At 43.1% G+C, this 13,043-nt stretch overlaps 1 protein-coding gene across 3 annotated transcripts in view; it reads left to right on the top strand.

The window, feature by feature from the left end:
- Window positions 1-13,043, top strand: part of FAM120C (family with sequence similarity 120C) — a 63,869-nt gene that overhangs the window by 37,395 nt on the left and 13,431 nt on the right. For 2 of the 3 annotated variants that reach the window (XM_036428888.2, XM_045578295.1), the window contains exons 11-15: window positions 3,307-3,421; window positions 7,168-7,377; window positions 8,725-8,926; window positions 11,698-11,833; window positions 12,536-12,593. In XM_036428888.2, coding sequence (XP_036284781.1) covers window positions 3,307-3,421; window positions 7,168-7,377; window positions 8,725-8,926; window positions 11,698-11,833; window positions 12,536-12,593 — 721 coding nt within the window. The remainder of the gene's footprint in view (window positions 1-3,306; window positions 3,422-7,167; window positions 7,378-8,724; window positions 8,927-11,697; window positions 11,834-12,535; window positions 12,594-13,043) is intronic. The other variant, XM_036428891.2, reaches the window with a different exon arrangement.

Genomic DNA, 13,043 nt, shown 5'->3' with positions numbered 1-13,043 from the left:
TTTTACAGAGAGAAAGGGGGAGAGAGATAGAGAGCTAGAAACGTTGATGAGAGAGAAACATCAACCAGCTGCCTCCTGCACACCCCCAACCGCGGATGTGCCCGCAACCAATGTACATGCCCTTGAACGGAATCGAACCTGGGACCTTTCAGTCCGCAGACCAACGCTCTACCACTGAGCCAAACCGGTTTCGGCTCACCTATCTTTTTAAAAAATATATTCTTACTGATTTTAGAGAGGAAGGGAGAGAGATAGAAACATCAATGTTGATAGGATCATTGATCGGCTGCCTCCTGCCCCTTACTGGGGATTGAGCCTTCAACCCGTACATGTGCCCTGACCAGGAACTGACGTCCTAGTTCGTAGTTCCTTGCTCAACCATTGAGCTGCAACAGCCAGGCATGACCTCTCTTAAAAAAAACAAAAAAACAAAAAAAACTTTATTGATTTTTTTACAGAGAGGAAGGGAGAGGGATAGAGAGCTAGAAACATCGATGAGAGAGAAACATCTATCAGCTGCCTCCTGCACACCCCCTACTGGGGATGTGCCTGCAACCTCAGTTTGAATTCTGGCTCTGGTACTTTGCAGCTTAGATAAGTCACCTTAACCTACTAAAATCACCCATTTCTGCCCAGCTGGTATGGCTCAATGGTTGAGCATCAACTCATGAACCAGGAGCTCAGCTTGATTCCCTATCAGGGCCTATGCCCAGGTTATGGGCTTGATCCGCATTAGGAGGCATGCAGGAGGCAGCCAATCTCTCTCTCTTTCCCTTTCCCTCTCCCTTTCTCTCAAATAAATTTTAAAAATATTTAAAAAATAGAATCATCCATTACCTCATTATAAATGGTTATAATAATTCTCTGCAGAGCTGTTTGAGGATTAGATAGTACATGCAGGGGGCCCTATAACATGAGAGACTTAATCTTAATATATATATTTATTCTCTAACTACCTTGAGATTAAGATTGGTGACTTAAGAAGTCTCTCCATTGCCCTGGCTGGTTTGGCTCAGTGGATAGAGCGTTCACCTGTGGACTGAAGGGTCCCAGGTTCAGTTCTGATCAAGGGCACTGAATTGCGGGTTCGATCCCCAATGGGAGGCATGCCGGAGACAGCCGGTCAGTGATTCTTTCTCATCATTGATGTTTCTGTCTCTATCTTTCCCCTCTCCCTTCCTCTCTGAAATCAATAAAAATATATTTTAAAAAAGAAAAAAGAAGTCTTTCCATTAAGAATAATAAATAGGCCCTGCCAGCATGGCTCAGTGGTTGAGTGTCAGCCAGAAGGACAAGGTTCAATTCCAGGTCAGGGCACATGCCTAGGTTGCAGGCTAAATCCCTAGTGTGAAGTGTATAGGAGGCAGCCAATAACTGATTCTCTCTCATCGTTGATGTGTCTTTCTCTCTCTTTCTCTCTCTTCCTCTCCCTTTCTCTCTGAAATTAAGAAAAATTATATATTTAAAACAAAGAATAATAGATAAGATTTACCTCCTACTTTCTAATATATTCCTGGGCTACAGCCCTGTATTGTCTCATATCAACTCTGGAATTACATGTGTTGTTTATATTTTCTCTTAAAAGTATAAGTAGTAGTTCATTTTCCCATTTATTTGATTATCTGGGTTTTGTTTTTAAAGTAGAATGCCCCCCACCGAAACTGGTTTGGCTCAGTGGTAGAGCGTCGGTTTGCGGACTGAAAGGTCCCAGGTTCAATTCCTGTCAAGGGCATGTACATTGGTTGCAGGCACATCCCCAGTAGGGGGTGTGCAACAGGTAGCTGGTCGATGTTTCTCTTTCTATCGACGTTTCTAGCTCTCTATCTCTCTCCCTTCCTCTCTATAAAAAATCAATAAAATATATTAAAAATAAATAAAGTAGAATGCCCCCCCTTCCCTTTTTTGTAATATGGGGATCAAGCCTGCAATCCGGGCATGTGCCCGTCCCAGGAATCGAATTGTGACCTGGTTCATAGGTCAGTGCTCAGTCACGGAGCCACACTGGCTGGGCAGTTTTCTGGTGGTTTTTGTTTTTTTCTAAGCACATCCAGGAACATGAAAATGAGTAAAAATTGTTGATGAACAACTATGAACTATCACTTAGTCTGTGTTCTTATAGTCTAATCGTTTCTGTTGGCTTCTGCTGAAGAGAACCTTAGCCTCCTGCTCAACCTATTTCTTCTTAATTTAGACACATTTCTGACAATTTGGTCATCTGATTACCCAGGGTACAACAAATCAGAGGTAGCCAATTGTAACAGAGGTGACTAAAGACGTAGGAACCGAAAAAGAGGAGGCATCATCTGGAGTCATTTATCACAGGAGAAACTGACCTGCATAAATCAGTACCCTGTATAAGCTCATTGTTAAAGCACTAGGTGGTAATCAATGTTTGGAAAATAAGAACAGGTTTTATAATGTTACATATATGTACCTGGCAATATGCTAAGTCAGCCTTTTCCCATCCAAGTACTAACCAGGCCCAACCCTGCTTAGCTTCTGAGATCAGACGAGATCGGGCGCGTTCAGGGTGGTATGGCCGTAGACCTAAGTCAGCCTTTTGTTTGTGATACCACTAAATCCTCATAATAGCGCTAAAAGTAAGTATTATTTTTCTCTGTTTATAGATGAGGAAATAAAGGTTCAAACGTTGCGTAGCTAGTAAGGGGTAGTGAAAGAGTTTGAACCCAATTCTCTCCAGCTCCCAATTCCTATGCTTTTTAAAAGATAAAATGGCCCAGCTGGTGTGGCTCAGTTGTTGAACATCAACCTATGAGATAAATGTTTTTTATAAAAGATAAAAAGAATAAAAATCAAGCAGGAATTTTAACTGATCCTGAGACAAGAAAGGGATTTTAAAAATAAAAATAAGTATGCCTCAAGCCGTTTCCCTCTTCTGTGCTCTTATAGCTCCCTGCGGATTCTTCCATCTTGGTACTTAACACACTGTCCTATATTTTACTTTATTTCTTTTTTTTTAAAATATATTTTTATTGATTTTTTACAGAGAGGAAGGGAGAGAGATAGAGGGCTAGAAACATCTATGAGAGAGAGACACCAACCAGCTGCCTCTTGCACACCCCCTACCGGGGATGTGCCTGCAACCAACGTACATGCCCCTGACTGGAATCGAACCTGGGACTTTTCAGTCCACAGACGGACGCTCTACCACTGAGCCAAACCGGTTTCGGCTATTTTACTTTATTTCATTAGAATCACCAAAACCGAGCCTAGGATCTGGGCCATGATCAGTATCTTCGCTTAAATGAGCTTTTATGACTTAATAGTGATGCTTTTATTTTCTAGGTACATGGTTCAGTGGCCAGGCGGTCGAGTCCTGCATCGCCATGAGCTGGACACCTTCCTTGCCCAAGCTGTATCTTCCCAGCTTTATGAACCAGATCAACTTCAAGAACTCAAGGTGATTTGATCTATTCTCGTTTAAATTTTCTCCTTTTTTTTTTTTTCTGGAGCTGGGGAGAAGAGTAAATTCTATAGGTAGATGCTTTATTTACAGTAGCCAAATATGTCTAGTAATAAAATCAAGAGGTGCCTGTAGCACGGCCAGTGTGGTCGGTGGTTGAACATTGACCTATGAACCAGGAGGCCATGGTTCAATTCCTGGTCAGGGCACATGCCCGGGTTGTGGGCTCCATGCCCTGTGTGAGGTGTGCAGGAGGCAGCCCATCAATGATTCTCTCTCATCACTGATGTTTCTGTCTCCTCCCTCTCTGAAATTAATAAAAATTATATTTTTTTAAATGAAAGAGGTACACTGTCTCCATACTGATGGATGAGGATGGACAAAAAAGATGGAAATTATTCAAGACTAATAAGTTGTGGCCCATAGACCATGATAAAGTTTCTGACTCTTTAAGATACACTTCAGAGACTGATCCTGGTGTCTCCTTTTTGTCTCTGAATAAATGTCCACCTTTCATCCTTTTATTCTAGTTTTATTGAGATGTAATTGATACATAGCACTATATAAGTTTAGGTGGTACAGCACAAATGGTATATACATCATGGAATGATTACCACAATAAGTTTAGCTAACATCTGTCATCTCATACAGATACTATATATACAGGGCAAAAGTAGGCTTATAGTTCTTCATATGGAAAAGAATAACATAAGAATAAACTGTGTTTCACGTACTCGTAAACGCAAACCTACTTTTGTCCACCCTCTGCAATTTTTTCCTTACGGTGAGAACCCTTAAGATTGACTCTCCTAACTTTCCTATACATCATACAGCAGTGTTAGCTATAGTCATCCTGCTGTACATTACATGCCTACTATTATTTACCTTACAACTGGAAGTTTTTGCCTTTGACCACTTTTATCCACTCCCACCTCTGATAATATCAAACCTGATCTTTTTTTCTATGACTTTCGTTTGGTTTTTGTTTGTTTTAGATTCCACATATAAATGAGATCATGTAGTATTTGTCTTCCTCTGTCTGACTTATTTCCTATAGCATAATACCTTCAAGGTCCCTCCATGCTGTCGCAAATGACAGAATTTCCTTCTTCTTTATCCATTCGCCCACTGATGGACACCCTCCTTTTTAAGAATACTTATTGGGTGTTGAGAGAAGTCTAGAAAAGCATAAAAAAATAAATCCACCCTGTAATGAAGGTAGGTTAGAAGGTAGCTGTGTGCCCTTGGGCAGGTTACTTAACCTCTCTGGCTTTAGTTTCCTTTCTTTTAGGGTTGAGGATATTAAATAAAAGAATAGATGCATGCCCTCCCTGATTTTGCTCAGTGGGTAGAGCATCAGCCTGTGGACTGAAGGGTCCCAGGTTCAATTCTGGCCAAGGGCACATGACTGGCTTGCGGGCTGGATCCCCAGTAGCGGGGTGTGCAAGAGGCAGCCGATCAATGATTCTCTCTCATCATTGATGTTTCTATCTCTCTCTCCCTCTCCCTTCCTCTCTGAAGTCAATAAAAATATATTTTAAAAAAAGAATAGATGCAAAACACTTAGAACACTGCCTTGAGTGCTCACTAAATGTAGGCTATTAATGCAGGACACCCCTCTCCCAACTTCCAGTAGCCAATCACTTTTGAGGACCCAGGATAAACTAGAAGAAGATCAAGTCCAACAAGACTTGCAAAATCTTAATGTGAGGTCAACTAAGGGAAAGATGAAACACTAAGACAAACAGGGCATGGTTCCCTGTTATTACAAATGTAATACTGCTTGGTCCTGTAGCAGTCACCGACTCCAGACCACACCTAGGAGGGACCTTCAAGTATGTCCCCTTTTCCTTTTCAAGCCATCTAGCACACCAACTTGAGGTAACCAGAAAATGTTGGTAGTTTCTTGCAGTGTGTGTGTTTTGTTGTTGTTGTTAATCCTCACCTGATGATATATTTTTCCCATTGCTTTTTTAGAGAGAGTAGAAAGAAAGGAAGGAGGGAGAGAGAGGGGGGGGGGGGGGGGAGAGAGAGAGAGAGAGAGAGAGAGAGAGAGAGAGAGAGAGAGAGAGACATCAATGTGAGAGAGACACAAGAATTGGTTGCCTCCTACATGTATCCTGACTGAAGTCGGGGATCAAACCTACAACTGAGATACATGCCCTTGACCAGGAATCAAACCCACTACCCTTTGGTGCATGGGCCCACACTCTAACCACTGATCCATGTCTTTCAGTCTTTTGTCATGCATTTTTTTACATTAGGGGTGTCGAACTCAATCAGAGAAGGGGCCAAAATCTAAAATCCAGCCTAAATCGAGGGCCGAATGGTTTACTGAACAGTCATAAACTGTCATTGTGATGGAAACGCAGCGGAGTGCAGTGATGACAGCGCGGTGCGGGCCACATTGCAAGGCCTGGCGGGACGGATTTGGCTCGCGGGCCTTGTGTTTGACACATGTGTTTTACATAGTGGAGATCTGTTTATGTAAAAAAAAAAAAAAAAAAATATATATATATATATATATATATATATATATATATATATTTACTTAATATAGCATATGTTTTATGTCTCAAAAATTTTAATAAATAATATTTTACATAGATGTATCATTTAATTATGATAGTGTTGGCTGTTTGGTTTCCAGTTTTCCCTATTATATGTAATATTACAATTAATATTTTTATGCACAGTGCTTTACTCACTTCCTTACTTTCTTAGAATAGATTCATAAAAGTAGAATTTCTGAATCAAAAAATGTGAAGATTTTCAAAGTTTTTTATACATATTGCTTAATTGTCATATCCCTTCCTTATCAGTTCTTTATGAGCATGCCCATTTATTTCACTACATGCTTATCAGCAGACTGATGCTGGTGTCCCCTTTTTGTCTCTGAATAGCATCTGCCTTCCATCCTTTTATTTTAGTTTCATCCTATCTAATAAAAGAGTACATAATATGCAAATTGACCATCACTCCAACACACAAGATGGCCGCCCCCATGTAGTCAAAGATGGCTGCCCCCATGTGGACACAAGATGGCCAGCAGGGGAGGGTAGTTAGGGGTAACCAGTCCAGCAGGGAAGGGCAGTTAGGGGTGACCAGGCCAGCAAGGAAGGACAGTTAGGAGCAATTGGGCTGGCAGAAGAGCAGTTAGGCATTGATCAGGCTGGCAGGGGAGTGATTAGGGGGTGATCAGGCTGTCAGGCAGAAGCAGTTAGGGGGCAATCAGGCAGTCAGGCAAGCAAGTGGTTGGGAGCCAGCAGTCCTGGATTGTGAGAGGAATGTTCGACTGCCCTCAAGGGGTCCCAGATTGGAGAGGTTGCAGGCTGGGCTGAGGGACACACACACACACACACACCCCTTGTGCACAAATTTCATGCACTGAGCCTCTAGTTGAGATATAATTGACATATTGCACTGACATATTTTGGTCTTTAGTTTTTTTAAAATTTTTTCTAATTTGACAAGCAGAAGAACATGGTATATCAAGTTGGTTCTTTTTAAAGTTTCAAAGCTGATGTCTTTTTGTTGTGGTTGTGGTGGTGGTGGTGGTGGTGGTGAGTACCTTTCAAACCGTCTCAGGGAAAGATGTGGATAGAAGCTGCCTGTGCAGTCTGATGTCTGTATTGAAAGATCACATGTTCAGATTTAACTGGAACAATCAGTATAACAGGAATAAGATTCAATATAGCCAATAGCATGACTTCCTAATGGGTTTTCCTTTGTGGTGGTTTCAGATTGAGAAACTGGACGCCCGCGGGATCCAACTTGCTGCCCTCTTCATGAGCGGGGTGGACACAGCTCTGTTTGCTAATGACGCCTGTGGCCAGCCCGTCCCCTGGGAGCACTGCTGCCCCTGGATTTACTTTGACGGCAAGCTGTTCCAGAGCAAGCTCATCAAAGCGGGCCGAGACCGAGTGTCCCTGGTGGAGCTCTGTGACGGCCAGGTACCGGCGCAGCTGGTCTGCTGTGGGGTGAATGGGCGGGGCGGGAGCAGCACAGAGACCTGGGAGGGAGGCAGCAGAAGTGGCAGAATGTGTCTGACCTTGACCTAACTTGGTCAGTGTTACTCCCAAAGGCCCAGAGTCCAGTGTGCATGTTACGGAATCATATGCTGGAAAGCTTTTTTCTTTCTTTTTTTAAAAATATATTTTATTGATTTTTTACAGAGAGGAAGAGAGAGGGCTAGAGAGTTAGAAACATCAATGAGAGAGAAACATCGATCAGCTGCCTCCTGCACACCCCCACTGGGGATGTGCCCGCAACCAAGGTACATGCCCTTGACTGGAATCGAACCTGGGACCCTTCAGTCCGCAGGCCGACACTCTATCCATTGAGCCAAACCGGCTTCGGCGGAAAGCTTTTTTCTTATGAACTTCACGTTTTCATATTACTTTTCTTATCCTGGGTATTTTCCCCCATGGAATCCTCAAATATACTGTGTCTTTCCTGTAATTCTTAGAATGTCATCTTCCTTATTATTTACAAAAACTAAGTCACTTTTACAAGTGGTAATATTTTTGTAAAGGAATTCTGTTTAGAAGAGGGTAATGAAGCAACAGAGTAGAAGAAGAGGGTTTTTTTACAATGAAATTTTGGGAAAGGTGAGGAGAGGCAGGGAAAGGGACCCTTAATTGCTTCTTTATCCATTAAGGGGGTGGAAGGGCCTTGAGCTCAAGGACTAGAGCAGGGGTCAGCAAAGTACCCCCAATTCCAAAATTGGAGTTTTTATTTTCATAAAGTTTTATCGGAGCACATCCATGTTCATTCATTTATGGTGGAGGTGGATGTTTGTAACAGACCATATGGCCCTCAGAGCCTCAAATACTATTTATCACGGGGCCCTTTTCAGAGCACGTTCGTCAGGCTCTGGGCTAGAGACAGGGACTTCCCCTGGGCAGGTCAGGGTCTTTGGTCCTGGGGATGGAGAAGAAGGGTGAAAGGCTTTGTGTTGTATATATCAGGGTTTGGTTCTCTCTCTTACCTAATTCTGTTACCTCTCGCTTGCCCTGCAATGGACCATCATTGCATACTTATTATTGTATTCGTCTTTCTTGACCTAATCAATGTGCCTCACATGTCCTCACCAGAACGAGTATGATGGCAGTGCGGTGTCCTGTGAGAACAGGGGCTTTTCTGAGTGTGTCGCCTTGGCATTTTACTCCAGGCCTTGATCCCCTGGATGGGAATAGACTTATGAGACTGTAGCTAGAGCACCCAATAAATACCATATTCGAAACAGAGACGTTCAGAGAATGGCAGTTGCTAATTATTATTTTGTTCCCCATCTGAAGGCCGAGCTGGCAAGCAAAGTGGAGAAGATGAGACAGAGCATCCTTGAAGGAGTCAACATCAACTACCCACCGCCTTCTGCTCTGCTTCCGTCACCAACTTTTGTGACTCCCATGATGCCGCCTCTCTATCCTGTTCCATTTTATCCGCGAGCCATGGGCTCAATGCCACCTCCGCCTCATGGCAGGAGCCGGGGTTTTGCAGGTCAGCACCTAAGAACGAGGCATTTGATATCCTCAACCTGTTTTCACAATGGCCAACGTAGTAATTATTGCCGGTTACAGAATTAGCGGTGCACATACGTCTTATCTCATGTACCATCTGTGCTGTGTTGTGGTCATTTGAAGAGGAGCTTATTAAGATAGAGGGGCTGTCACTCAGCCAGCATGGCTCAGTGGATGAGCATCGACCTATAAACCAGGAGGTTATGGTTCCATTCCTGGTGAGGGCACATGCCTGGGCTGTGGACTTGATCCTCAATAGGGGGCGTGCAGGAAGCTGCCAATCCATTATCTCCTTTCATCATTGATGTTTCTATACCTCTCTACCTCTCCCTTCCTTTCTAAAATAAATAAAAATTTTATTTATTTATTTATTTTAAAAATCTATTTTATTGATTTTTTACAGAGATGAAGGGAGAGAGTTAGAGAGCCAGAAACATCGATGAGAGAGAAACATCGACCATCTGCCTCCTGCACACCCCCCACCAGGGATGTGCCCGTAACCAAGGCACATGCCCTTGACCGGAATCGAACCTGGGACCCTTTAGTCTGCAGACTGACGCTCTATCCATTGAGCTATACCGGCTATATATATATTTTTTTAAAAGATAGAGCATATGTAATACTTTTAACAATAGAAAGGGGAGAAAAAAATAGAAAGGGGAGAGTTAGAGGGCTGTAGCTGGGAAGCAGTCCCCTGACTTCCCAGACCACTCTCCATAGAGGTCGCTGATCCCAAAGAATTCAACTCTCCCCAACCAAACTCCTAAAGTAGCTGGTGCAGAAACCAGGAGCCACCTAATTACCTTTGAGCACTGTAACTCATGTGAGTGGGTTCTTCATGGTTGCTGGTTTGATCTCTCAGTCCTCATTAGGCAGATAGACAAGCAGCTTACAGGCAGAGCTGTGACAAGTAAGGGTAAGTGACCATCGTCGGCAGGTGACCGTAGCATGATGTACCCATTTCCACTCGGGGGGGGGGGGGGGGGGTGATCTGATACATTCCCAGAAGCACAGAGCGAAGTCAGTTACCAACCATGCCCTCCGGGTAGCAGTTTAGCGGGGGAAACACACACCCACACCCACACACATGTATAAATTACTAAGTTATGCTGACACCTGAGCTGCAGCTTAATGATGAATAGTCTGTCATGCTTTCGTAGCTCAGAAAGCTGATCCTGATAATGTAACCAAGCTGTCCCCTGGTAAAACAGAGTGTTTTCATGGGGACATTTTAACATGAAATATGGAGATTATATGATCAGGTGGGGAGTCATTGCTGTGGTTGAAGGTATTTGTTGTCTGTTGCTCGTTATTTTAAAAGTAAAGCTGAGGCCTGGCCAGTGCTGCTCAGTGGTTGAACATCGACCTATGAACCAGGAAGTCACGGATCAGTTCCCTGTCAGGGCACACGCCCAGGTGCCGATCAATGATTCTCTCTCATTAATGTTTCTATTTCTCTCTCCCTCATCCTTCCTTTCTGAAATCATTAAATATATAGTAAAAATAAAACTGTAAGTTGAAGTTTGTTAAATTGGGGGTCACAGAATTCAATGTGGATGTTTAGCTTAACGCTCTTAGATGAGCAGTGTGATATCTGCTCTGGTAACTAATTCCCTGTTCAGTGAGGTAATGATCAAATCTTAGAATCCAGGGCGGCGCCCATTCATCTCATCCTTTGAAGGTGACACTATGGCTCTAATCCCTCATTCTTTGCCTATTGATTTGATTGTGTCAAAGCGATGCTTAGACTCCAGTCACAGTGGTTCATGGGGAGTCTCCTGCCCTTGAAGGGCTACAAGATCCCCCAAATGCAAGTTTTCCTGCCCTCTTAGGACTAGCTAGCCCCCTAGTCCCTTAGAATCCCACTTTTATGTAAATGAAGGGCTCTTTACTAATAACCTGCTAAATGAGAGAAGAGTTATTAATATTTGGGTTTTATCCATGAATTAAACATTTTTTAAAATATTTTTTTAATTGATTTCAGAGAGGAAGGGAGAGGGAGAAACAAATAGAAACATCAGTGATGAGAGAGAATCATTGATTGGCTGCCTCCTGCATGCCCCCTACTGGGGATTAAGCCTGCAACCCGGGCTTGGGCTCTGACTAGAATTGAACTGTGACCTCCTGGTTCATAAGTGGACTCAACCACTGAGCCACACCGGCTAGGCTCAATGAAGTAAAATTTAAGGTTTACTATTATAGAACTCTGTATTTTATGAAGTATTGCTTCAGTGCCAAGTTCCGAAGTTCTGTGCCAGTAGGCTCCCATCCCTGGAGTTGGAATTTCCGGTTTTAAGATATGCTATCTTGTCTTGAATTTGTTCTGGTTGTCAACTGTTGCTATTCTTACTTTTTAGTGATAAATTACTTTTAGTTTCGTTTCATTATTTCCAGCTTCATTTGGTTGCTTGGCTAATCCTCCAGGGAATAATGATACATATTCAAATCAAAAGTGCTTTTGGCCTACAATGCTCCTGTAATCAGATTATAAGACATCCATTCCCTCAATAAATATTGAATGCCTGCTATTTGCCAGGCTGTGTAGTTGAAAAAAAAGTATCATCCACAGCCCACTTGGTAAGTGGATGTGTACAGTTCTTCAACCCTGACCCTTTGTTGTTACCATGGAGTGCTTATCACAGGGAAATGGAAATAAGCCGAGCAGGTGGGCTGTAGGATCTTTCGTTACATGTCTTATCTAAGCTACCTTGTACTTACCGCTCCTTACTGCCCTTTTCCCTCTCTCTCTAGGTCTCCATCCAATCCCGCCCCAAGGAGGAAAACTGGAGATTGCTGGCATGGTTGTGGGCCAGTGGGCTGGCAGCAGACCCTCCAGGGGCCGAGGCTTCGGCATGCAAGTGGTTTCTGTCGGTGGGCCAGGAAAGGGGTACGTATTCGAATAGGTTGGTATGAGCTAGTGTCAATCAGGGGGCCCTTAGGCAAGTGCCCGGCTATTGAATCCTTCTAATAAGGTAAGGGGCATTAAGTACCTTACATTTTTAAAAATATATATTTTATTGATTTTTTTTTTTTTTTTTTTTTTTTTTTTTTACAGAGAGGAAGGGCGAGAGAGAGAGCTAGAAACATCAATGAGAGAGAAATGTCTATCAGCTGCCTCTTGCACACCTGCTACTGGGGATGTGCCTAGAACCAAGGTACATGCCTTTGACCAGAATCGAACCTGGGACCTTTCAGTCCGCAGGCCAACGCTCTATCCATTGAGCCACACCAGTTTTGGCAGTACCTTTCCATTTTTATTTGTTTGTTTGTTTGTTTGTTTGTTTTTTATTTTTATTTTTTTTACCTTTCCATTTTTAAAGCCAGTTTTCAGTTTAGTTCAGGAACATATACTAAATGCCCCGCCTTGATGAAAAAGTGTTGCCCCTAGAGGAGGACATGGGACACAGAGTAATTTGGTATAACAGAAATGAAAGCAATAGAGATTTACAGTGCGAGCATGGAAGAGGGGCATCTAACTTATAAGGGTCAAACTTCTGAAAGGAAAGGAGTTGTCAACTAAGTGAAAATGGGGGTATGGGCTTTCTGTGTTTCTCATGATCACTTCTCCCCCTCCCCCCACTTTCTAAAGGCATGGAAAAGAACAGACTGGTAGAGGATTCAAAGGATCTAAAAAAGGAAATAAACAAGTAAGTACCTTTTTGAGATTACTTTGCTTCTGTTTGATACCTCTTACCTTTTCAGCGAAATAGCAAGAGGTCAGAAACCTGGGACCTTTCACAGCTTCTGGCATTTGATGCCATTGCCTTGCTCTCTAGCTGTGTAGTGAGGCTGTTTCCACAGGGCTGCGGGGTGTCATCCTTGTCACTGAGCGAGGCCACGGGACAGAAACCAGGTGTATTCTCCCGAAGACCTTTAAGTACCGTAATATGTGCTGCCAGAGTGGAGGACCAGAGGGAAGGTAACATTAGGATTGCTAGCAATATGCCTGAGCTCCTCGAGGGCTGCCAGGGGGCTTAGAAAACTGGACTTAGGAGGAGCTGAAACCATTCTGCTCATTCTTTTTTTTTTTTTTTTTAAATATATTCTTGAGCCCTAACTGGTTTGGCTCAGTGAATAGAGAGTCAGCCTGTGGACTC

The sequence above is a fragment of the Pipistrellus kuhlii genome, unplaced genomic scaffold (assembly GCF_014108245.1).
Source record: "Pipistrellus kuhlii isolate mPipKuh1 unplaced genomic scaffold, mPipKuh1.p scaffold_m20_p_95, whole genome shotgun sequence".
In the NCBI taxonomy this organism is placed as follows: domain Eukaryota; kingdom Metazoa; phylum Chordata; class Mammalia; order Chiroptera; family Vespertilionidae; genus Pipistrellus; species Pipistrellus kuhlii.
Note: the sequence above shows the minus strand (reverse complement) of the source record. Positions and strands in the feature narration are given on the sequence as shown.